The 23,319-nt window shown below is 39.1% G+C and overlaps 1 protein-coding gene across 3 annotated transcripts in view; it reads left to right on the top strand.

Annotated features, from left to right (window-relative positions):
• LOC149263420 (protein TIC 22, chloroplastic-like) overlaps positions 1 to 22,068 on the top strand; it is a 394,728-nt gene extending 372,660 nt beyond the window's left edge. For 2 of the 3 annotated variants that reach the window (XM_089426262.1, XM_089426260.1), the window contains 3 exons: positions 21,027 to 21,110; positions 21,336 to 21,371; positions 21,472 to 22,068. In XM_089426262.1, the coding sequence (XP_089282388.1) occupies positions 21,027 to 21,110; positions 21,336 to 21,371; positions 21,472 to 21,594 (243 nt within the window). In that variant the 3' untranslated portion in view covers positions 21,595 to 22,068. Of the gene's footprint in view, positions 1 to 20,799; positions 21,111 to 21,335; positions 21,372 to 21,471 lie in introns of those variants that run through there. The other variant, XM_089426263.1, reaches the window with a different exon arrangement.
• Positions 22,069 to 23,319: the final 1,251 nt, after the last annotated feature.

Raw genomic sequence — 23,319 nt, 5'->3', positions numbered from 1 at the left:
CGTCCACAAAAGAAGTCAAAATTCTCCAGGTATGAAAGTAATGTTGCGAATCAATCTGAATATATTCTTATTTCTTCCCTTACTAGTTCATCTCCTCTGGATTTGTGGGATAGTTGGTTGGTTGATAGTGGGGCCACTCATCACTTCTTTGGTTATAAGGAAGTTCTCTCTAATTTGGTAGAGAGGGAGTCAAATTTGAAAATCATCCTTGGAGACAACTCCACTCATCTTGTTAAAGGTTTTGGGTTCGTCAAATTTCATTTGAATTTGGGAGAATCTATTTTGCTCCATGATGTGATGTATGTGTTGGGATTGAAGAAGAATTTGGTATCAATATCCACTTTGGAAGACAAAGGGATGAGGGTTGCCTTCATCAAGGGAAAGGTTCTTACTTGGCCTATTGGATCACCTATGAGAGATGCATTCACATTGGGATCAAGATATGAAGGACTCTACAGAGTTACCTGAAGACCACTTTTAGCATTGGTCCATGATACTAATCATCTAAGCAATCTATGACATCGAAGATTGGCCCATCTACAGTATGATGTTCTTCGAAAATTGGAGAAATTGGTCTCAGGGATTGCCAAGGTTCAAGCCCATCATGATGGAGTATGTCCAGGTTGTGCCAGTGGAAAGAAGACAAGGGGGCCATTCCTCTCTAGCGAGAACAAGACAAATGACATCCTCCATCTCATCCATTTTGACATATGTGTTCCGATGCCCATGCATTCTATTGGTGGCCATCTCTACTACATCACCTTCATTGATGACTTCTTGAGGAAGACATGGATATATTACTTGAAGCACAAGGATGGAGCCTTCAAAATGTTCAAGAAGTTCAAAGCTTTGATTGAAAATCAAACAACAAAGAAAATAAAAATATTCAGGTCCAACAATGGTGGGGAGTACACATCAAAGGAGTTCATTGATTTTTGCAAGAAGGAAGGTATCAAGAAAGAGACAATTGTGCCGTATACTCCCGAACAAAATGGAGTAGCTAAAAGAAAGAACAGGTCCATTATAGAAGCTACCTCTGCCATGCTCCATGATCAAAAGTTGCCAAAGTTTCTTTGGGGAGAAGCAACAAATGTTGTCATATACGTTCAAAATAGGGTACATCATCAAGCATTGGACAAGAAGACCCCTGAAGAAGTGTTCACAGGTATCAAGCCCGATGTTGGTCATCTTTGTATATTTGGTTGCCCTGTATACTTTCATGTGCCGAAGGACAAGAGGAACAAGTTGGAAGCCTCAAGAAGAAAAGTTACGTTTGTTGGATATTGTGAAAATTCTAAAGCATTTAGAATATATATTCCTGGTCAAAGGAAGGTTGAAATTAGTAGGGATGTTAGAGTCGATGAAGATTTCGCCCTTGGAAAAGCAAGGGTCCTTCCTTTGCCTCCTCCTCCTGAGAAGAATGATGATATGGATATTTTGGATGGTCCTTCCGTGCTCGAATCTAAGACAAAGATTGTTGATGATCCCATGGAGCCCATGGATCCCTTAGATCCTCCTCCAAGTGATCCTCCTGCCAGGAAGAGGCCACTTTGGCTTTGAGACACATTAGAGGATGATGAGAGTCGAGCTCCTGTTCGAAGACCATTTAGAGAAAGGAAGAAGCCATGTAGGTATCAGGGATATGCTGCAGGGATGAGCAATATGATTCAAGCCGAACCTCCCACATTCGAGGAAGTCGTGAAGGAACAAGTTTGGAAAGATGATATGGCTGAAGAATATGATTCGATTATGAAGAATGATGTATGGGATATTTTGCTAAGACCAAAAGGTAAATTTGTGGTGACTTCTAAGTCAAGATCAAGCATGGAGTTGATGGTAGCATCGAAAAATATAAAGCAAGATTCATGGCCCGAGGTTTCTCCCAGAAAGAGGGAGAAGATTATGATGATATATTTGCACCTGTGGCTTGATATACAACCATTCGTTCGATAGTTTCCCTTGCCGCAAGTCAAGGATGGACCCTTCATCAGATGGATGTGAAGACTGCATTCCTCCATGGCATGTTACAAGAAGAAGTGTATGTTGAGCAGCCATAGGGATTTGAAGTAGAGGATCAAAAGACACATGTTTGCAGGTTGAAGAAGGCATTGTATGGTTTGAAGCAAGCCCCCAGAGCATGGTACGCCTACATAGACAGTTATTTGGTGAAGCTGGGATTCACAAGAAGCAATGTCGATCCCAACCTCTACTTCAAGGTAGTCCAAGGTATGTCGTTGATTTTGGTTTTATATGTTGACGATCTATTCTTGATAGGTAGTGAGCCCTTGATGATCGAGTGTAAGAGGGAGTTGGTCTCTGAATTCGAGATGAAAGACCTTGGACTTGTTACTGCTCAAACTAGCAAGGGTCCTAAAAGCAGATCCTTGAAGGGTTACTACTAGGCTAAGGGAAATAATATCGACCCGTTATTATAAGGATCAAGAAATGGATGGACCAATGATAGAGCATGGGGTGATCTTGGAAGCCTATTCATAAGAGAGGCTCAAATATGTTGCTTTCTTGTCTTGGAAGACAATATGGAAGGCTTTCTAGGAAGGGCTTGGGGAACATTCCTACGATTAGGTTTTGAGTATGTGTCTTACAAAGGAGATCCTTAAGTCCTAGAATTCTTGTGGAAACTTGGGTTACAGTCGATCTTTGAAGAATTAACCTTGATAGTGCATGGGACCAGAAGGGACCAAGTGGACCCAAGGTTCGGTCAAGGGGATAGGATTTAGCAACCAATGATATGCTTGACCTAATCAGGGAGGGGAAAGGGATCAATGAATGAATTTTCAATAAAAGTCAATGCAAGGATCCTAGTGAGGATTCTAGCCTAAGGGAAGCCAAGGGCAAGAATTGGTCTTCGAGCTATGGCTTGCGATATCTCAAGATTCCACCATCAGAATCTCATTGGAGAGCTTCTTGAGGACACAAATCAAAGTATTTGGATGGCTAGATTGTGAGATAATTGATGCCCTGGATGACCTAGAGGACTAGACTTAGAGAAGAGGAAAGGGAGGGAAGGAAAATAGGTTTAAGGTGATCACCTTTGGGTGGACCAGTGCCTAATCCTTTGGGGAGATTAGAGTCAGGTAGAATTATGACTATGGACCTTTGAATTTTCTAGGTCAAGGATGTTGGCATTATGATACAGGTATTGTACTTGATGGCAACTCACTTAGATGAAAGATCACAATATAGCAGGTAAACAACAAAGATTTACAGATCAGTCTTCATAGAATGAAGAAAGAGAGGTATACGCAGGTTCACCATTAACCAAGCTATGTATACACGCAGGTTCACTGTATACAAGTCGCGTATACGTACACATGCACTTTCACAGAAGGAAAAGCGCGCATACCTTGGAAAACTAAGTTTTTGGTCTGAAGTATTTGGTCCATGGTATTAGTCCAAAGTATCTGGTTCGAGGTATTGACCCTAGGTATTTGGTCCAAGGTATGGGTCCTAAGTGGTTTTGGTCCATGGTATTGAGAAATGCCTAAAACTATAAAAGGAGGAGAAGATCATTAGGCCAAGGTGTGCAAGTATCGAATATCAGATGAAGTGTGAGATCTAGTATGTAGGTTATTGGGTTATGGTGCATTGTTGGATCTGAACAAAGGATGAATCTTAGCGGATGATGAGGGATTAGATCTAATGATGGATCGAGATCTTAAGGCGTAAAATGAACTATCGTTATATGTTTTTGCTCATATATATTCTAGATCTGAATACTGATGCATATATTATTCTGTAAATGATATGATCTGGGTATAACTAAAGTCTGGAATAGCTGCAGAGCTCTGAATTTATATTTGCAGATGTACACGCTAGTTGGCTTTGAGAAAAACGTGTGTACACACAGGTTCGACACATGGAAGTAGCGTATACCTTATAAAATATGTTTCAGTTGCTTCTCTTCACTGTTGCAGAGTTCAGGGTTATGGTTACTGTATTCTAGTGACAGTATTTTGAATGATCAGATTGATGGGTTGTCTAAGTGAATGATTGATTCGGTTGTGGTTGGTTCAAAAGGTGATTGGTTGATGCAGATATATTTGATGATTGAATGATGTTGATGGATCCCGTCTGAAAATTTATGAAACGTGGTCCCTGGAGGAAGAAAGAAGGTCGTAGCCTTCTGTAGGTCGGCGCCTACGTACCAGCAAACATATCGGCTAGTACAAGAGCCAGGGGGTTGTATCTCCCTTCCAGTAGCAACTGGAAAACGAGAGAAGGTTGCAGCCTGCGTACTGGTATAAGTCTGCACCAGTACCTAATTGTAAACATAATTTTCTTATTATTAAAAGAAGACAGACGACAGCAGCAGGTGGTTTTCACCCACATTGGGTTTCCACCTTATATCTTGGTGTTCATGTGTGTTGCTTATGTGTGATGCTTTATTCTGCTTTTACTGCACTGTCTAATGAATTCTTGATATACTGGTTAAAGTTCAATGCATGATAAATTGGGTAAATCAAAAGATCTCTGCATATACGCTGGTTGCCTTAAGTACAGTCACGTATACACGCTAGTTCACTTAACTGAAGTAGCGTATACAAATCTGTTTTGAAAATTAAATTATTGATCTGATAATATTGATTCACCCCCCCTCTCAGTATTATTTCCAACAATTGGAATCAGAGCAGGTCCTTCAGAAGAAGCTTGATTGCTTGAAGGAAGATCCATCATCATGAGTAATCAAGAAAGCGGGGGATCCATCAGATCGCTAATCTTTGATGGGAGCAACTTTGTTTATTGGAAGATAAGAACCACAGCCTATCTTCAATCACTTGGAATAGATGTCTGGGAAATCGTGGAAGGAGGATATACATTTCCATCAGCAATTCCTACAGATACAGCAGGTAAAAAGCAATATGAAACCAATGCCAAGGCTGTCAATACATTATTGGGAAGTCTGTCACAATCAGAGTTTGTCAAAGTTATGCAGCTCAAATCAGCCAAAGAAATATGGGACAAAATCGTTCTAAGCTACGAAGGAGACTCTCAGGTAAAACGTGCTAAACTGCAAACTCTCAGAATTCAATATGAAACTCTTAAGATGCACAATGATGAAAGTATAGCTAGTTACTTCTTATGTATAGATGAGGTTGTTAATTGCATGAAGAATTTGGGTGAAGAGATAAAGGAAGTTACCTTAGTTGAGAAAGTTTTAAGATCCTTGTCTACTAAATTTGAATCAAAAGTATCTACCATAGAAGAAAAACAGGATCTACAGACTATTACTATGACACAGCTTCACGAAATCTTAACTGCCTTTGAGATGAGAAAAGGAGGCCCATCAAATATGAGAGAAGCCGCATTTAAAGCTTTAGCAAAAGGAAAAGAAGAACTCAATGAATCAGGACATATTTCAGAAGAAGAAGATGAAGTAAACTTTGTCAAGAAACTTCAACAGGGTTCCTAAAGATTCAGAGGTAAACTACCTTTCAAATGTTTTGCTTGTGGTAGAGTCGGTCATTATGCTGCCAAATGTCCTCATAAAGATAAATATGATAAAGAGAAGGAATCCGCAAAATGGAATAGAAAACAAAGTAAAAAGAGCTACTATACTCATGAAGATAGTGATGGTTTATCAAATAGTGATGAAGATGAAAATAGTAATGACTATAGACTTCTGATGGCTTATGAAGATGATAATTTTTGGGATGCTTTAAATGAAGATGACCTCTATGAAGAAATCTCTAAACTCAAAATCTGTTTAGAAGAAAAGAATATGATTATAGATACCTTGACATACCAACTTGCTGAAAGAGAAAAACACAATGAAAAACTAGAATGTGAAATTGTGGGTCTAAGAAAGGATCTTGAGAAAACAAAAGCTCTCAACCTTAGATTTGCTAAAGGATCAGAAACCTTAAATGAAATTATCAAAGTGCACCGTTCTCCTCTGATAAAGACAGGTCTTGGATATATTGAAGAAGCATCTCATTCACAAAAGCTGTCAACCTCCACTAAAAGCTATCTTGATGCAGCAAAGAACAATGAACAATATGACAATCGTCAGCAAAGACATAAAGCAGATCATCAAGTAAATTAGGCTCAATTTACTTCAAGGATGAACAAAAGCCACAACCAACCTCAGGTAAATCATACTCAATTTGCTTCAAAGATGAATAACAATAGAAACTACAATCACCAGGTCAATAGATTCGATAATCGCAGGAACTTCTTTAATGGTCAATGTTTTTCATGTCATAACTTTGGACACAAAGCTGCTCAATGTGTTGCTTACAAGACCATCATGACTAGAGAAGCACAAAATCAAAGGAATGTGATAGGGATCAAGAAAAGTTCCTACAATAACTTTTTTCTTCTTGAAAATGAAACAGAATGCTCAATCTGTAACAACTTCGGCCATGAAGAATCTAAATGCAGAGTAAATTTCGGCAAATACCTCAAAAGGAATAAACTCCATTAAATCCAAAAATATGGAGAAAGAAAGAACCGCAAACAGAAAGATGTGGTATAGCCCTGTATGCAGAAGGACAAGAAAATCAGTGGTACATCGACAGTGGATGCTTAAAACACATGACAGGCGACAAAGAAAAACTTCACTCATTTAATGCCTTAGAAAAGGAAAAGAATGTGTCATTTGGAAACGACACTCCTGCTGTCATAAAAGGTAAAGGCTCTGTTTTCTTGAAAGAAAAGGCTAAAGCTGGGAATGTTATGTATGTTGATGGTCTAAAGCATAACCTGTTGAGTGTTAGTCAAATGTGTGATAAAGGAAATGAAGTGGTATTTCGATCAAACGGATGTGTTGACAGTGTTGTTCGTGAGCTTGATACAGGAGAAACCGTGATCAAAGGTACAAGAACTCCAAACAACTTATACATACTCAAGGGAGTAAACAATAGTGCTATCTAAGCAAAAATGATGAAAACTGGCTATGGCACAGAAGATTGGGACATCTAAGCTTTTCTCAAATAAGAAAAGCATGTAGATTCCAGGCTGTTCCTGATCTTCTTGATATCAACGTTCTTGAAAATATAATATGCAATTCATGTCAATTCAGTGAGCAAACCAGATCTCACTTCATTGAAAAAGAAGGATCAGCTAGTAAGCCTCTTGAACTTGTTCATACTGATTTATGTGGACCATCAAGGAAAAAGTCACCTCGTGGAGAAGAATACTTTATATTGTTCATTGATGATTTTTCCAAAATGTGTTGGATAGGTCTTCTAAAGCATAAAGATGAAGCATTTGAAAAATTCAAAGCCTTCAAAGCTTTGGTTGAAAATGAATCAGATCGCAAAATCAAATGCCTCAGATCTGATCAAGGAGGGGAATTTACCTTGGATGAGTTCTTTGACTTTTGTGAACAACATGGAATAAAAAGGCAGTTCTCCACCGCAAGGACTCCTCAGCAAAATGGAGTGGTAGAAAGAATGAACAGAACTATTCAACAAATGGCTCGAGCTATGCTAGATGAATCTGGAACTCCTGCAACCTTCTGGGTGAAGCTGCATTCGCCGCCATCACTATTCTCAACCAAGAAAATGTACGGGTAAACAACACTCAAACTCCACATGAACTTTGGTATGGTAAGACTCCTACTATAAAATACTTCAAAGTTTTTGGAAGCGAATGTTACATCAAAAGGGCTGATGAAAAACTTGGTAAGTTTGAACCCAAAGAAGATGAGGGTATTCTTCTTGGCTACTCTTCCCAAAGTAAAGGATATAAATGTTATAATAAAAGACTTGGGAAAATTATTGAAAGTATTGATGTTGTGGTAGATGAAGCATGCAAAAATCCAAAACAGATAAAAACCGAAGATTATGACAATGAAGAAGATGAGAATCATTTTCCCACATCAAATCACACTGATTTTGAAGAAAAAACCAATGAAGCACCAGAAGAAGAGATAACGGTAGAAGAAAAGACTCTGTCCAGGTATGTTCAGAAAAATCATCCAGAAACTCAAATTATAGGGGAAAAAGGGGCAGGTGTGCAGACAAGAAGAACTATTATAGAAGCCTCAAGCTATCTAGCATTACTATCTTCCACCAAACTTCAAAATGTAAATGAAGCATGCAAAGATGAATGTTGGGTCAAGGCTATGAATGAAGAACTTGAGCAAATTGAAAAGAATAATACTTGGGAATTAGTTCTTAGACCTCATGATAAGAATATCATAGGAACTAAATGGATATTCAAAAACAAGCTAAACGAAAATGGAGAAGTTATTAGAAACAAGGCCAGACTTGTTTGTAAAGGATATGCTCAAAAAGAAGGTATAGATTTTGAAGAAACTTTTGCACCTGTTGCTAGACTTGAAGCCATAAGAATGTTTCTTGCTCTTTCTAGTTTTCAGAAATTCAAAGTATACCAAATGGATGTAAAATCTACCTTTCTTAATGGAGACTTAGAAGAAGAAGTCTATATTGAACAACCAGAAGGATTCATTCTTGGAAATGATGCAAAACTTGTATGCAGACTCAGAAAGGCTCTCTATGGTCTAAAACAGGCTCCAAGGGCCTGGTATTACCGTCTTGACAAATATTTCCAGCGACAGGGTTTTTCAAAGGGGTCAACAGATAGCAATCTATATACAAAGATTGACACTGATAAATTGCTAATAATTGTTGTTTATGTTGATGATATCATTTTTGGTAGCAATGAAGAATCCATGAGTCAGAATTTTGCTTCAGTAATGCAGCAAGAATTTGAAATGTCCTTGCTTGGTGAGCTTACCTATTTTCTTGGTCTACAAGTTCAACAAAATAAAGATGGTATTTTTCTCTCGCAAACCAAATATCTCAAACAAATCTTGAAAAAGTATGGCATGGAAGATTCTAAACCAATATGTACCCCAATGGTAACAGGATGCAGTCTTAGCTCAAATGATGAATCAACAACAGTACATCAACCAACTTACAGATCCATGATTGGCAGTTTGCTTTATCTAACAGGTACCCGACCTGACATCATGCATGTAGTAGGAATAGTTGGAAGATTCCAAGCAAATCCAAAGGAATCACACCTTCAGGCAGTCAAAAGGATTTTCAAATATCTTCAAGGAACACAAAACTTTGGTTTATGGTATCCTAGAGATACAAATCTTACACTTCATGCATATACAGATGCAGATTGGGCAGGAAGTGTTGATGACAGAAAAAGCACTAGTGGTGGTGCATTCTATATGGGTTCCAGGTTAGTGTCTTGGTTCAGCAAGAAACAAAGTTCAATTGCATTATCTACAGCTGAAGCAAAATACATGGCTGCTGCATCTTGCTGCACACAACTACTTTGGATGATGCAAACCTTGCAAGACATTCAGATTCCACCCATCTCCATTCTATGTGATAATACAAGTGCCATCAGTATTTCAAAGAATCCAGTCATGCACTCCAAGACCAAGCACATAACCATCAAATATCATTTTCTACATGAACAAGTGCTTGAACAAAAGGTCAAATTGGAGTATGTTCCCTCCAAAGAACAGGTTGCTGATATATTCACTAAACCACTGCCCAGAGAGACATTTGAATATCTCAGACAAAAGCTGGGAGTAGTTGCTACGTCATCTTGCTATTAAATCCTATTTTTCAGAGAAAGGTGGTTATACGCGAGTTGCATGAATCGTAGTCGTGTACATACGCAGGTTTATGAGGGCACAGTCGCGTATATGTTGGTTTGAAGAAAAGCAGTGAGCCAGACTAAAAAAAAATGGGGGTCTGCTATGGTTCTGTCAATTGTCTGCTCTGTTTGATGATGGTTACAATCTGCTGATAACATGTGGAAATATATTGGTCCTCATAAAGTTGTTGATAACTTGATATATATCTGATTGATGATGATGCTTTGATATCTCTTACTGACATATGCAATGATCAGATCTGACAGTGAACAGGTGGAACAGGTTCAGGGGGAGAACATGGTATTGTTGGCATTATGTCTAGAAGTCCTTGGTACCTAATCAATGATGATGAGTTCTTAATTGATGATATTTTTGGAACTAATGATGGACATATACAGGTTGCTGGTCTGGATGTTGTTGATAGATGCTGTTGATGATACAGATCATATGATAGTCGCTGATGACTATCATGGTCTTGTTTAAGATATTTGGTCTCTGTTACATATATCATGTATATCATGTAAAGGTCATGAAAAGACCTAATTTGTATCCCCACTTGGTTGGGAGATGGATGTATGTATGCATCATTGGTGATAGGAAGGTCATTGGTGATGTATGTATAGAGTCATGTTATTCTTTTAGAACATCTTTTTGCAGACTTTGCTTGTGCTCAAGGGGAGCATGGACTCGATCATGGGAGCTCAATCAACACACTTCAGCATATCAGAGAATTCAGCATGTACTCAGGGGGAGCATGACCCTTTGCCCTTGATGTCAAAGGGGGAGAGTGACTTGGTGTGGTTGTTGCCATCAAGTCCAAAGGGGGAGATTGTTGGCATTATGATATAGGTATTGTCCTTGATGGCAACTCACTCAGATGAAAGATCACAGTATAGCAGGTAAACAACAAAGAATTACAGATCAGTCTTCACAGAATGAAGAAAGAGAGGTATACGCAGGTTCACCATTGACCAAGCTGCATATACACGCAGGTTCACTGTATACAAGTCGCGTATACGTACACACACACTTTCACAGAAGGAAAAGCGCGTATATCTTGGAAGACTAAGTTTTTGGTCCAAAGTATTTGGTCCATTGTATTTTGATCCATGGTATTGGTCTAAGGTATCTGGTCCGAGGTATTGACCCTAGGTATTTGGTCCAAGGTATGGGTCCTAAGTGGTTTTGGTCCATGGTATTGAAAAAGGCCTAAAACTATAAAAGGAGGAGAAGATCATTAGGCCAAGGTGTGCAAGTATCGAATATCTGATGAAATGTGAGATCTAGTATGCAGGTTATTGGGTTATGGTGCATTGCTGGATCTGAACAAAGGATGAACCTTAGCGGATGATGAGGGATTAGACCTAATGATGGATCAGGATCTTAAGGCGTAAAATGAATTATCATTATATGTTTTTGCTCATGTATATTCTAGATCTGAATACCGACGCATATATTATTCTGTAAATGATATGATTTGGGTATAACTAAAGTCTGGAATAGCTGCAGAACTCTGAATTTATATTTGCAGATGTATACGTTGGTTGGCTTTGAGAAAAACACGTGTACACACAGGTTCGACACATGGAAGTAGCGTATACCTTATAAAATATGTTTCAGTTGCTTCTCTTCATTGTTGCAGAGTTCTGGGTTTTGGTTACTGTATTCTGGTGACAGTATTCTGAATGATTAGATTGATGGGTTGTCTAAGTGAATGATTGATTCGGTTGTGGTTGGTTCAAAAGGTGATTGGTTGATGCAGATATATTTGATGATTGAATGATGTTGTTGATGGATCCAGTCTGAAAATTTATGAAACGTGGTCCCTGGAGGAAGAAAGAAGGTCATAGCCTTCTGTAGGTCGGCGCCTATGTACCAGCAAACATATCGGCTAGTACAAGAGCTAGGGGGTTGTAGCTCCCTTCCAGTAGCAGCTGGAAAACGAAAGAAGGTTGCAGCCTTCTGCAGCTAGAAGCTTGCGTACTGGTATAAGTCTGCCCCAATACCTAATTGTAAACATAATTTTCTTATTATTGACGACAGCAGCAGGTGGTTTTCACCCACATTGGGTTTCCACCTTATATCTTGGTGTTCATGTGTGTTGCTTATGTGTGATGCTTTATTATGCTTTTACTGCACTTTCTAATGAATTCCTGATATACTGGTTAAAGTTCAATGCATGATAAATTGGGTAAATCAAGAGATCTCTGCATATATGCTGGTTGCCTTAAGTACAGTCGTGTATACATGCTAGTTCACTTAACTGAAGTAGCGTATACAAATCTGTTTTGAAAATTAAATTATTGATCTGATAATACTGATTCACCCGCCCTCTCAGTATTATTTCCAATAAAGGAGACCTCAAAGACAACTTCGCTTGGCACTAGGGAAGTAACAGATGCAGCTTCAAAGACTTTATACTTCGTTTTGCAAGGTAAATGGCTTGTCAAGATGAATTTCAGTAATGAAACATCCCTAGGAACATTCATTCATTATACATGGTCCATACATGAAGCATTCACTATCCATAAACAAAATTTCCACAACTTCGCATAAGAGATGCAACAAATAAGCCCTAGTATAGCGAAATCCCAACAACAATGTATGTGACAAAATTAGAAAGAAAGAATAGCATTAAAATGTACTTACATGTATAAGAATATATCCAACCATCCAAAAACTTGCCATCAAGAAGCTCCAAGACATATGAAAATTATCCAAACATCAAAATTCATTTCATTCTCCAAAAATTCATCCTCCAAGAAGGATAGCGAAAATCTCTAAAGAGATACTAGTTCCAAATCCAAGTGATGATGCTAAAATGAATCCTCATCACTTCTATTTATACACTTCTAATGAGTTTGATTTAGCTACTTGGGCCTACATTAGCCCCTAAAATAAAATAATGTGCAAAACAACTAACTTTTGGTGACAAGCCCACCAAACTAGCTCATAAACAAAAGAATAAGCCTCTCAAGAGGTCAAATGATCAATAATACATGTCGTTGGGCCTTCTAAAAGGCCCGATGAAGTTCATAAGTGCCACAATGATGAATAACACTCCCAAAAGTAGTGTACAAGGGGTTGGCCCCTTGTTCTCCAAATAATAAACCTGTGGTGCTCCCAATGGGTGTGAGGGCACACAAGTAACCTCATGGGCCTCCAAGTAGGTCGAAGATGCCTGTAGACCATCTATAAGGGCTCAGATGATGGTGTAAGTGATGCCACATCAACATACAAGTCTTGGGTCATCTGCCAAGTGTATGGTACAACTATGGGGCCAACTAGGCATGGTGAACCAGGTGCATCTTCCTCGTCCAATAGGTGAATCTCGAGCAATCTCTAAACATCTTTGGGGATCCATGGAGTGTTGTCTACTGCTGTGGAGGTCCATGGCTCTCAACACACACCCTACATGTGCCAATGTAGCCCTCGGGAGGGTTAGGACCCCATATAGGGAGACCAAACCCAAAATGGAGACCATCTGCAATCCTGCATAAGATCCAATGCGTCCCCTAGCTTTCCAATACAACAAGTCATCAGTGGAAATCGAGTTAAAGAGCTTACAAATCATGGACAACAGGTGGGAACTTCATAATGGCATGCCCTTCCATAGTGGGATTTGGCATGTGCTAATGTCTCCAAGCTCCAAATGGGGTTAACCAAGTATCCTATTAGGCGGTTTCTACCTTTAAAAGGGATAGTATGTCCAGGGTACATACTTCAAAGGGTGGTGGCTTGTGATAAAGAGATGAATGGAGTAGGGAATGAAAAGGGGCAACCCTAGGCCACATGCTGGGGTACTAGGATAGCTAGCAAAAGGGAAGCCCACACTTGGGTATATAATGTATAGGAGGGAGCAATCATGGTACATGAGGTGCCCCGACCTTGATTTTTCCACTCTTCTTTATATGCCTTTTGCCTTTTATGATTTTTCTTTGATTAACTGCTCAGGGCTCAAGAGATGAGAGCACAATGTGTAAGGTATAGCAGTGGATACCCCCTTTAGGGTAGAGTGGTTCATTGCCCATCAGGGGTTGGGACAACCATGGGTTCATGAATGATAAAGTAGGCTCATCTAGAGCCTGTAGGAACCAGGGTGATGGCCATGATAATGGAGTAGAGCTCATGTACTGACTTTTGCCCATGTGCTAAATGTGTTTGTCCCAACCATCTTTTGCATTTTGTGGTACATTTTCTTGTTGAATGTGGCCAATTATGCTTTTACTTTTCTTTTTAGCTGCATCAACCTCTGGGGCATCGTATCAGGTCTAATCCAAAGTATGGGCAAGAGGAAGGGGAAGGCTAACCCTATGTGGACCCAGTGGAGGTATGTGGACCCAGGTGGGAGGAGTGATGAACGGGGTTATAATGAGCATTTGGGGAGTGATATATGTGGATGAGGGAGCAGGACCACGCAACCAAAATCATGCTTTCCCATGAAGTACCATCCCTAAAGCCCAAAGGTCAGTAAAAGAGATCCCACGAGACTAGGGTCCAAGGTTAATATCCAAAAGAGGTCTAGGAGACAAGAGCACAGACCTAGCCCACTCTTTCCGCCGAATCCCCCCCATTAATCCATGTCCAAAAGTTTCCATGATAAGTAAACTACAATACTCAATTACCAAATGACAAGGCATACCTTTTAGGTTTGGGAGGCCCAACATCAAATATACGACCATGACAAATGGGTGAGGGACCACATGGCTGGGTCAGGTGGTAGAGAAATGGCACAACGAGCTAGTTGGTGGTTGCAAGGGGATGTTGGCTGCCAACTAAGGACCATCTTCTAGAAAAAAAAAATCTAGGGATATCACCCACAAAATGGTGGGTAACAAGACTCATGCACTACTTTCTAGGCCTTGAGGTGTGGCAAAGGCCCAGTGAGATTTTCCTTTCACAAGGAAAATATGTTGTGAAGTTGCTGGAAAGATTTGAAATGACAGAATGCAAGTCACTACCCACACCGATGGAAATAAACTTCAAGAAGTTATGTGGAGAAGTTGTAGGACCTGATTTGGCGAATCCATTCGATTATAGACAGTTGATTGGGGCTCTGATGTTCCTAGTGAACACCCGTCCAGACATATGCTATGTAGTGAATACATTAAGTCAATTCATGACTGAGCCTCTCCATGCACACTGGATCGCTGCCAAACACATTTTGAGATATTTGCATGGAACGATCACACTTGATCTGAGATATTCTATCGGAAATGTTCGACTTCATGGATACACCAATGCTGACTGGGCAAGAAACATTATCGACATGAAGAGTACGTCTGAATGTTGTTTTAGCCTTGGATCTGCCATGATATTTTGGATGAGAAAGAAGCAGAAGTCCGTAGCATTGAGTATCGCTGAGGTAGAATATATTGTCGCTACCATGGCTAGCTATTTGAGCTGGTCCTATATACTACAGTGATATATTGCAACAACAAGAGTGGGATCCGTCTGACAGAGAATCTTATATTTCATGACAAGTCCAAGCACATAGAGATTCGATATCACTTTATTCGAGACATGGTACAGAGAGGAGTCGTTAGATTCCATCACATATTGATAGGTGAGTAGATTGCAGATATTCTTACCAAGGCTTTTTCGAAAGGGAAGTTCTTAGTCTTCAGAGAGCAACTTGGACTGATCGATGTGACCCCTCTTGATAAGGGGCATTGCTAATCGAGGACACTGAGCCAGCTCTTCCCCCCTGTTTGAGCTCCCAGGGTGTGGAATTGAGATAGAGGGCTCTTGGGGTTGAGGGATCTCTGGACAATAGGGTATCACCCCTATTTGTTACCCATAGGGTTGGAGATGTTGCTCCCCTATCTTGGTCTTTGCAGAGTATACCCCAGTTGGCATCATACCCACAAGTTGGGCTTGTTGGGATTGTCCCTCCCCATCTGGCCAACGGGTTGAGGAGGCTTGGGGCGTGTGATCCTTACCTTTTGGTAAGTCTGTATCTCGCCCAAGCTCGGATTATGATGCAAGTGTTCTACCACATGACTCTTGAGGGTCATTATTGGGAAGATCGGTAGGCAATAGGATGGGTTGAGATATGCTCCCCTATGTGACCTATTGCTTGATATGGGGTCGGAGATATTTAGCTCCCCCATGAGATTCTGGGTTGAGATGTGTTAGTGTCGATCATGATGCCCTCCATCAGTGATCAAAAAACTCTTTGCATATGCATAAGTAGGTGTCTCATCGATGTCAGTTTTGCATTCCATTAGGCATGCCATAAAACTGATGGAGGAGCTGGTCCTTGTTCCCTTCTTGGCTTTGCTGGATCAGGTTATATCAGTTAATGAACTTGTGTCACGCTTGTTTTGTTTTGTCTTGAAGTCCAAAGTCTTAGGTCTAGGGTTTCGGTCAAATGTCATTGCAAGATCATGAGTCAGAGGTCCATGGGTCCCCAGCAAGCCGGAAGGAGGTATGTAAATATGTTTCATGGATATTTTCATCAGGTACAGCTCATTTATACCTTGGATTTAAAAACCATGTTTTTAAAGCCAAGGTCATGTCAATTTTGCAAAAAATAAGGAAATTTCAAAAATTCTTCACAATGCCGGCAATAACCTTGGTCTCCTCACTAGAGTCCATCAGATGGTCAACCTGCAAAAAGAACGGAGTTAAAGCACTCAAAAAAGTCAAATTCAGGACAAAGCAAACTCAAAACAGTGTTAAAAGAAAGTGCCAAAACAAAACATTAGAAAGTGGGTTTGGTAAGTAAATTTTTCAAATTGGGCCTATAAAGAGTAAATTTCCCTCTAAACAGCCTCATTATGCATTTGAGAGCTTGCAAAAACGAGTGAGAGGTCAAAAGAGGCGATTTGCAGAAAGTTGGAGTCATTCTCAGGGGCGCGACCACTCAGGAGCTGTGCGCGTCCAGTTGGGTAGGGCGCGACCACTCAGCGACCCCTCTGCAGTGTATTTTTCTAAAGGGCGCGACCACTCAGAGCAAGGGCGCGACCACTCAAGCTGTCTTCTACAGAACCACTCCAAATCGACTAAATCGCCCTCTTGCTTGCTCAACTGATCGAGGTAGGGTCTTCTAGTGCGTTTGAATGCTTGAAACATGAAATGATGGGCTTGCATATATATGTTTATCACCAAGAAATGTAAGGAGAAATGGATTTGGGTGATTGCTTGTTCATGTAGGCATTATGCTAGGGTTGATGTTTTTTCAAGGCTTTAAATCCCTATTTATTCCCTCCTTGTTTCCTATTAAATTCACAAATGTCATAATATGTTTATATCTTATCTCATTTGCAATAAATACTAAATCTCTCATCCCAAAATTCCTAAAACCCTATCCCTCCCCCAAATCCCTTTACAAAACCCTAATGCCCTTTCATGTATTCTACCCAAACCCTAATACCCTCCACACGGCAAGGAAAATAAATGAACAACAGCAAGGATAAAAAATGTTATGTAAAAAGAGAAAAGAGCAATAATATGGCAAAATGACCAAATAAAAAAAAGATGTTGCTGTGCATAGTCATTGGAAAATAGAAGACACACTGCTGTTGCATATCCATAGCAAAAACAAAGAAATGCAGCTGTGTATATTTATAAAAAGGACATATTGCTGTGAATGGTGATTACAAAATCATGTTGCTGTGTCTCCCAAAACCATAAGCCCTGTTTTCCCTTTTATCCCTAAAATCTCTGTTTAAATAAAATCCCATTTCCCCTTATGACCAAATGTACATGAATCCCTTTGAAAAAACAGAGTTTGCCCTATGATGTACATTGAAAAAACAAAAAACTCAAAGGAGCAAGCTATCTATGCTGTCCTATACTCCTGTTGCAAATGCATGTCCTTTCCCTTGATGACTATCATACGTATTTTCCCTAATAAAGTATTTCTTTGCAAATGATTTCCTAATGATGGAAGATGAGATGATATGTTTGACATTTTGTGAATTATCCCTTAAAAATCCCTGTTTTTACATATTTTCCCATTCCTTATTAAAAATCCCTCCCCTAACATTTCCCTTATGATTTTTTCCCCTTGAAATCAGCATACTTCTCAGCATTTTTCCAGGCAAGGGCAGCAGTTTACTCTATCTATTTGCTTCACTTTGCTCAAAAGCACCATGTCAACCACTGAAACCTATGAGCAAGGTGATGACCGGTCTTCTTCCACAGAGGTTGAGGTACAGCGGAGGCCTCGTAGGGGAGGCAAAGGTGGTCATCATGAAATAGAGGAGCCCAAGAAATTTTGAGAGTTTTGAGGCATTTTTAGCATTTTTGGGAATTTTATAGGTTTTGGCCATTTGAGTGGTCTCACCCCGCGCGCGACCAGTCATGGGGAAAGCTCAGAACGGGGAAAACTCTACATTTTTGGAATTGTCATGCAAAAATACACTTGCCTATGGATGGGTTTCAGATTTTATGAAGATTTGGGCTTCCAAAAGCTCAAAATACATGCAAATTTTGACTTTCTGCCCCTTTTTTGAGTTGCAGAAAGCTGCCTTGGGAGAAATGACTTTTGAGGGGTCAAATCAACTCCAAATTCAGAAATTCCAGTGGGGTTGGAAAGTAGACTCACAGACCTTTCCAATGAGCTATATTGCACCTGATTTGGACACCGGAAAGGCCCTCAAACAGAGCTGTCAATGCGCGCGACCAGTCAAAGTGAGGGGCGCGACCACTCAGGGAAATTTCACTGTTTTGACCAGTTCGGCCAGCAAAACACTGTTTTTACTTTGGTTGACTTTTGAGGCATGTAAATGATGGATTTTTGTGTAATTTTCATAGCACTTGGACACATTTACTCTCCTTTGACACTTCTAGAAGTTTCTTTGATGTAAATAGTGAATATTTAATGCATGGATAGATTACCTAAGTTTTAGAGGCAAGTTGTTTTGACTGCCTATTATCTAGTGCTCAGTTTAGAATTAGTTGAAACAGCTCCTAGGAAGCTGAGCTCGACCCCTAGAGGTGGGGAAAGGAGTTAGATCATCTATATTATGCCTTCTCTTGCTCATTTTCATGGTTGGACTCTTGAGGGAGAAGCTCCTATTGTATATTTTACTTGTATCTCTGCAATTTGAGGAAAGGGAAGACCAGGGTTTTGCAGACATCATTGGGATTCTTGTGGACTATTGTGTTGATGGTGTGTTCTCTTATTGTAATTGTAAGTGTGTTTATGTGTTCCATCCCTTTCTTTACTGCAGCTTATTAAACAAATGAAGTGATAAAGTTTGAATTCATGCTTGCCATGCTCAGCTTTCAAATTTGTTTAATGTTTATGTTTTCCACTGTCTAGAGAGGATTCAAAGTCATTGTTTGCCCTCTTTAGCTTCTCATTTTTCTTCCTTGATCATCCATCTCAGCTAAAGGCATCAGCACAAACTCCTACCTTGCCCCAAAGACCCACCTGCAAAAAATGAGCTCAATCCCCGCACCCTGAATGGCACTCCCTCCAATTGCCACCAAAAACCCCAAAAAACTTTAAATCAACCCTCCTTATCAGTTTACTAGCCTAATATCAGTGTTCCTAATTGGGTCAGCTCATCCTATTGAAAGATCTACCGAGTTTGACCGGAGAGAGCCTTCTCATACCCCGTAGGGCTAGCTACGAGGTGAAATGGTTTGATGTTGTCTTGAAGGTTTACCTTCCTCAGCCTAGGGTGAAATCTCAAGCGCTAACAAGATGTACTCCCCGATGTGGTTTCAGATTGAGATATGCTCTCCGACGAGATAGAGGGTGGTAGCTTTAGCTCCCTGATGATTCTTCTTCATTAGATTCGAGAATGTTTCAGCAGATAGAGTTGAGCAGATACGGGACATGATATGACGATGGGATATACATGATGATCGACGGTCAGATATTGACGGGTGGAATTCTCCCTAGTTGAGAGGGAGTGTTAAAAATATGCAACTACAGTCAATTTCCACTTTTGACAGCGCATTTGATGGAGATGAGAACGGCATTGAATTCCACTTTTCAAGAGGACCAAAATCAACCTAAAGATCACTCAAATCGGATAAGGGAAAGTGCACTTATGAAGGAAAGCCCACATATGCACATTTGAACAAGGTCGGCCCTAAAGAAAATTGGACACCCTTGGAAGCCTATAAATACAAGTGACCTTAAGCTCATTTGGACATCACCAAGCATCTTCTTCTTCTCTTCTTCATTGATTGATTCACACAGGTCTGAGGCAGGGACAAAAGCAAAGGTTTGCAAAGGCTCTAAAATTATAGGGTCTGAGGCTCGCATCTGTTTTAGGGTTTTTGGGTTATAGTCGCAGGCACATCACAGAGCAAAATCGTCCACAGTCGTTGGCTTGCAAGCATTAAGGGAGTGACCAAAAACCTTCAGCCACTCGCACAACCTCTTCATGACTGCGACTGGGAAGTTTGACTCAAATTTGACAGAAGATTGAAGTTGACCACAGTTGACCGCAGACGGGAAAAGTTGTCTCTGATATATTTTGATGCTGGAAACATATTTCTGAATATTGTTGGGTTGTTTTGCTGGACGATAATGTATTGGGCTCATTGTACTCTCTGCTGAACATTTTATGACAATCTAATAGAAGAAGAATTTCAAAGGGTTATATCTCTTGTTATGTGTTGACTGTCTCCCTTGTCATTGCATTTGTTGTTCTATAATCAATTACTATTGATGAATGGAAAGACTAATTGTAATTGAAAGATTGCTAATTGAAGGATTGAATTGGGCTAAAGTAATTGATACAGCATAGAACAATTAACAGTCTAACTGCTGATCACTTTCAATTCCAACACACTGTACACAACAACGAAAACCTCTAGCTGCAAATAGGAAGACAGCATACCTAACAAAAAGGCTTGCATCAATTAGTGTTAGGTCTATTGGCTCAAGAGATGAGCCATGACATATGGATCTTCAGTTCGCATTCCCCTTTTCCTTTTATAACTCCTAGACATTAATAAACTGTTTTACTTTTGTTGTTGCACTTGCTACAAGAAATTCTGGCATTTGCAATTTTCTTTGTGAACTACATTTATAAAAATTAACAATTAATGAACATGTATGATTACACTTGGTTAATATTTTGATTTTATTTTCATAATTTCTCCTGCTCAGCATCAATATGAATCTGTATGTAGACAGAATTTCACTGAATTTAAAATATAGCTGCATGCTTTTGAACATGAAATTCCCTAATAATATTTTCGTGTTAGTCTTTTAGGAAGACTTGGAAGGCTCTCTTTTCTTTGTGGTCTACTTTTATAAAAAATAACAATTAATGAACGTGTATGATCACACTTGTTTAATATTTTGATTTTATTTTCATAATTTCTCCTACTCATCATCAATATGAATCTGTATGTAGACAGAATTTCACTGAATTTAACATATAGCTGCATTCTTTTGAATATGAAATTCCCTAATAATATATCTGTGTTAGTGTTTTAGGAAGACTTGGAAGGCTCTCTTGCACGAGCATTTCAAAAGCAGAAGAAACTAAATCCATCTTTTGACGTTAGTACAGATATTCAGGTGTGATGCAAACCCTATTGATTTCACTATTTTTCTAGAGATAGTATCAAGTGCTGGGATTTGTTTTTTCATAGTGTGACTTACAGGAAGATAACCCAGGACATCATCTATAATATTCTTAGTATGTTGCATTAGATGAACTCAACATATGATATCATTCATTACATTGATTACAATCCTAAATGTCCGATTAGAAAATATTCTTTTACTTTTCCTTTCTTGTAGGTCGGAAGCTTTGAAGATGTAATCAGGAGGATGGAGGTATTTCCTTAACTATACATCAGTGTTTTATTGTTGCAATGGTCATTTTTGGGTAGACATCGACAGAACCGCTAATTATTACTACCAATGAACAATGCAGTCTGGAGAAGAAAACTCTGCATGGGAAGAAATTGTTTTCATTCCACCAGGCCTTGATGTCTTTGATCATGTGGGGAAAACAGGCTCAGCTCAGTTTCCAAGTGATGGTACTGCATTTTGTTGATTTTGAGCAGAGCTGTAAATGTATCTTGATCCTACCTTGAAAACTGGCGGGTATTTTGTTTCTCTTATATGTTTTCTTCAATGTTGCTTAGTTCCTGGTACTTTATCATATACGGGAGCTGTTTGGCCAAGGGCTGTAGATGATTGGCTTATCTTTTAATTTTTTTAATGAGAAGTAAGAAAACTTTGGAGAAATCTACCGTCAGAATAGCAAACGAGTTTTGGGAATGAAGTGTCTCAGGTGGTAACTTTGAAACTGAGGCATCAGCAAGGTAGTCCTATTCTTTTATTGGATGAATTTTTCGAAATAATGTCTTTGTAAGTGCTGGGCCACATTGGCTAAGGAATCAAATTACATTAAAATGGTTGCAATGGAAGGCCTGCATCTGTACCATTATTCACAAACAATTTAAATTCATGCAATCACTACTTTGGGAACACATTTTCGAAGGCAATAAAGGCAAGCTTTTGGGTCTATCGCTTTCATAGTTTGTTTTTCCTCTTTGCTCTCCATTTTGGGCATTCAAAACAGCGAACATCGCTTTGGAATGGCATGTGCATTTGACTTATGCAAGTGACGGGAAAACATGGTATCTCAAGAGCCACAAAATGTTCTACAATTTTACATTAATATTTTTACATTTGAAAGGTCTGCACAACTATTAGATCTTGGCTTATGCCAGTTGTGTCAACATAAATATCCTGCAAATTTAGGGAAGTTTATAGCAGATAGGTATCATTTTAAGAGAGGATATGTGATGAACACTTTTTTATAAGACTCATTTATACATAGATGAGAAAACAGATTAGACTGTGTATATGATTAGTTTGTAGCATTTTGTTAATGTTACCACAAAATCTAGCACTTTAATGCAATGTCATATAACAGCTAGATGAAATGGCCTTACAATGATAGGTCAATAAACGAGCAAGATGATCAATTATATATGCACGGTTCAGTGTTTGTGATTGAGTTTTTATAGCTGAAACAAGCATAAAACAGCAATATAAAAGATGATGTCAGCCCTATAATTAGGGTTTTATTACGCAATTAATGCTAGATATTGATTTTTTTTTTTAATTATTAAAACCCAGTCCCTATTAAAAGGCAAGTCACACATCAAGTAAAATTACTATTTTTCAATATTTCAAGAAACTCTAACTCTAACCCTAGGTACCTAGAATTTAGAGAAGAGAGAGAAAATAGTTATAGAGAAGAGATGGATCAACACCTCCTAAACTAGTGCCTTGATCTAAATGGGCAATGGAGTTACTAAGGGAAAATTAATGAAGACGACCATGATAAAGAGGTTGAGAGAGAAATAGCCTCTTCTTACAAACCCTAATGACTTCCTTAAAAGGGGGATTTTAAGTTCAAGAGGCACAATTCAAAGTTTTCTTGAAGGATTCAGGGAAAATAACTTTGCATGGCATAAGTAGTCAAGATTTCAAGATAAATATTGCAATTTCAAACATGTCACATACAGAAACCCTAATTCACATAAGATAGCAGACAAAATTTAAAAAATAGACAATAAACTTACCAAATTTCCACAAGAATCTCTTCAATCTATCTCAAGAAATGTTCATCATGCAAAAATCCTTCGCCAAGACAAATTCACATGACAGAATCACATTGCAGTGAAGTAGAATAGAAGACAATAGAATAGTTAGCCCTAATTTAAAGCATTTAAGTTGAACTAGGGTTTTAAGAGGCCTAAATTGC

This window comes from Pinus tabuliformis, chromosome 6 (genome assembly GCF_031772625.1).
Source record: "Pinus tabuliformis cultivar Carrire ecotype Pingquan chromosome 6, CPIR1, whole genome shotgun sequence".
In the NCBI taxonomy this organism is placed as follows: Eukaryota; Viridiplantae; Streptophyta; class Pinopsida; order Pinales; family Pinaceae; genus Pinus; species Pinus tabuliformis.
The sequence above is the reverse complement of the archived record's forward strand: the minus strand, read 5'-3'. Positions and strand labels throughout refer to the sequence as shown.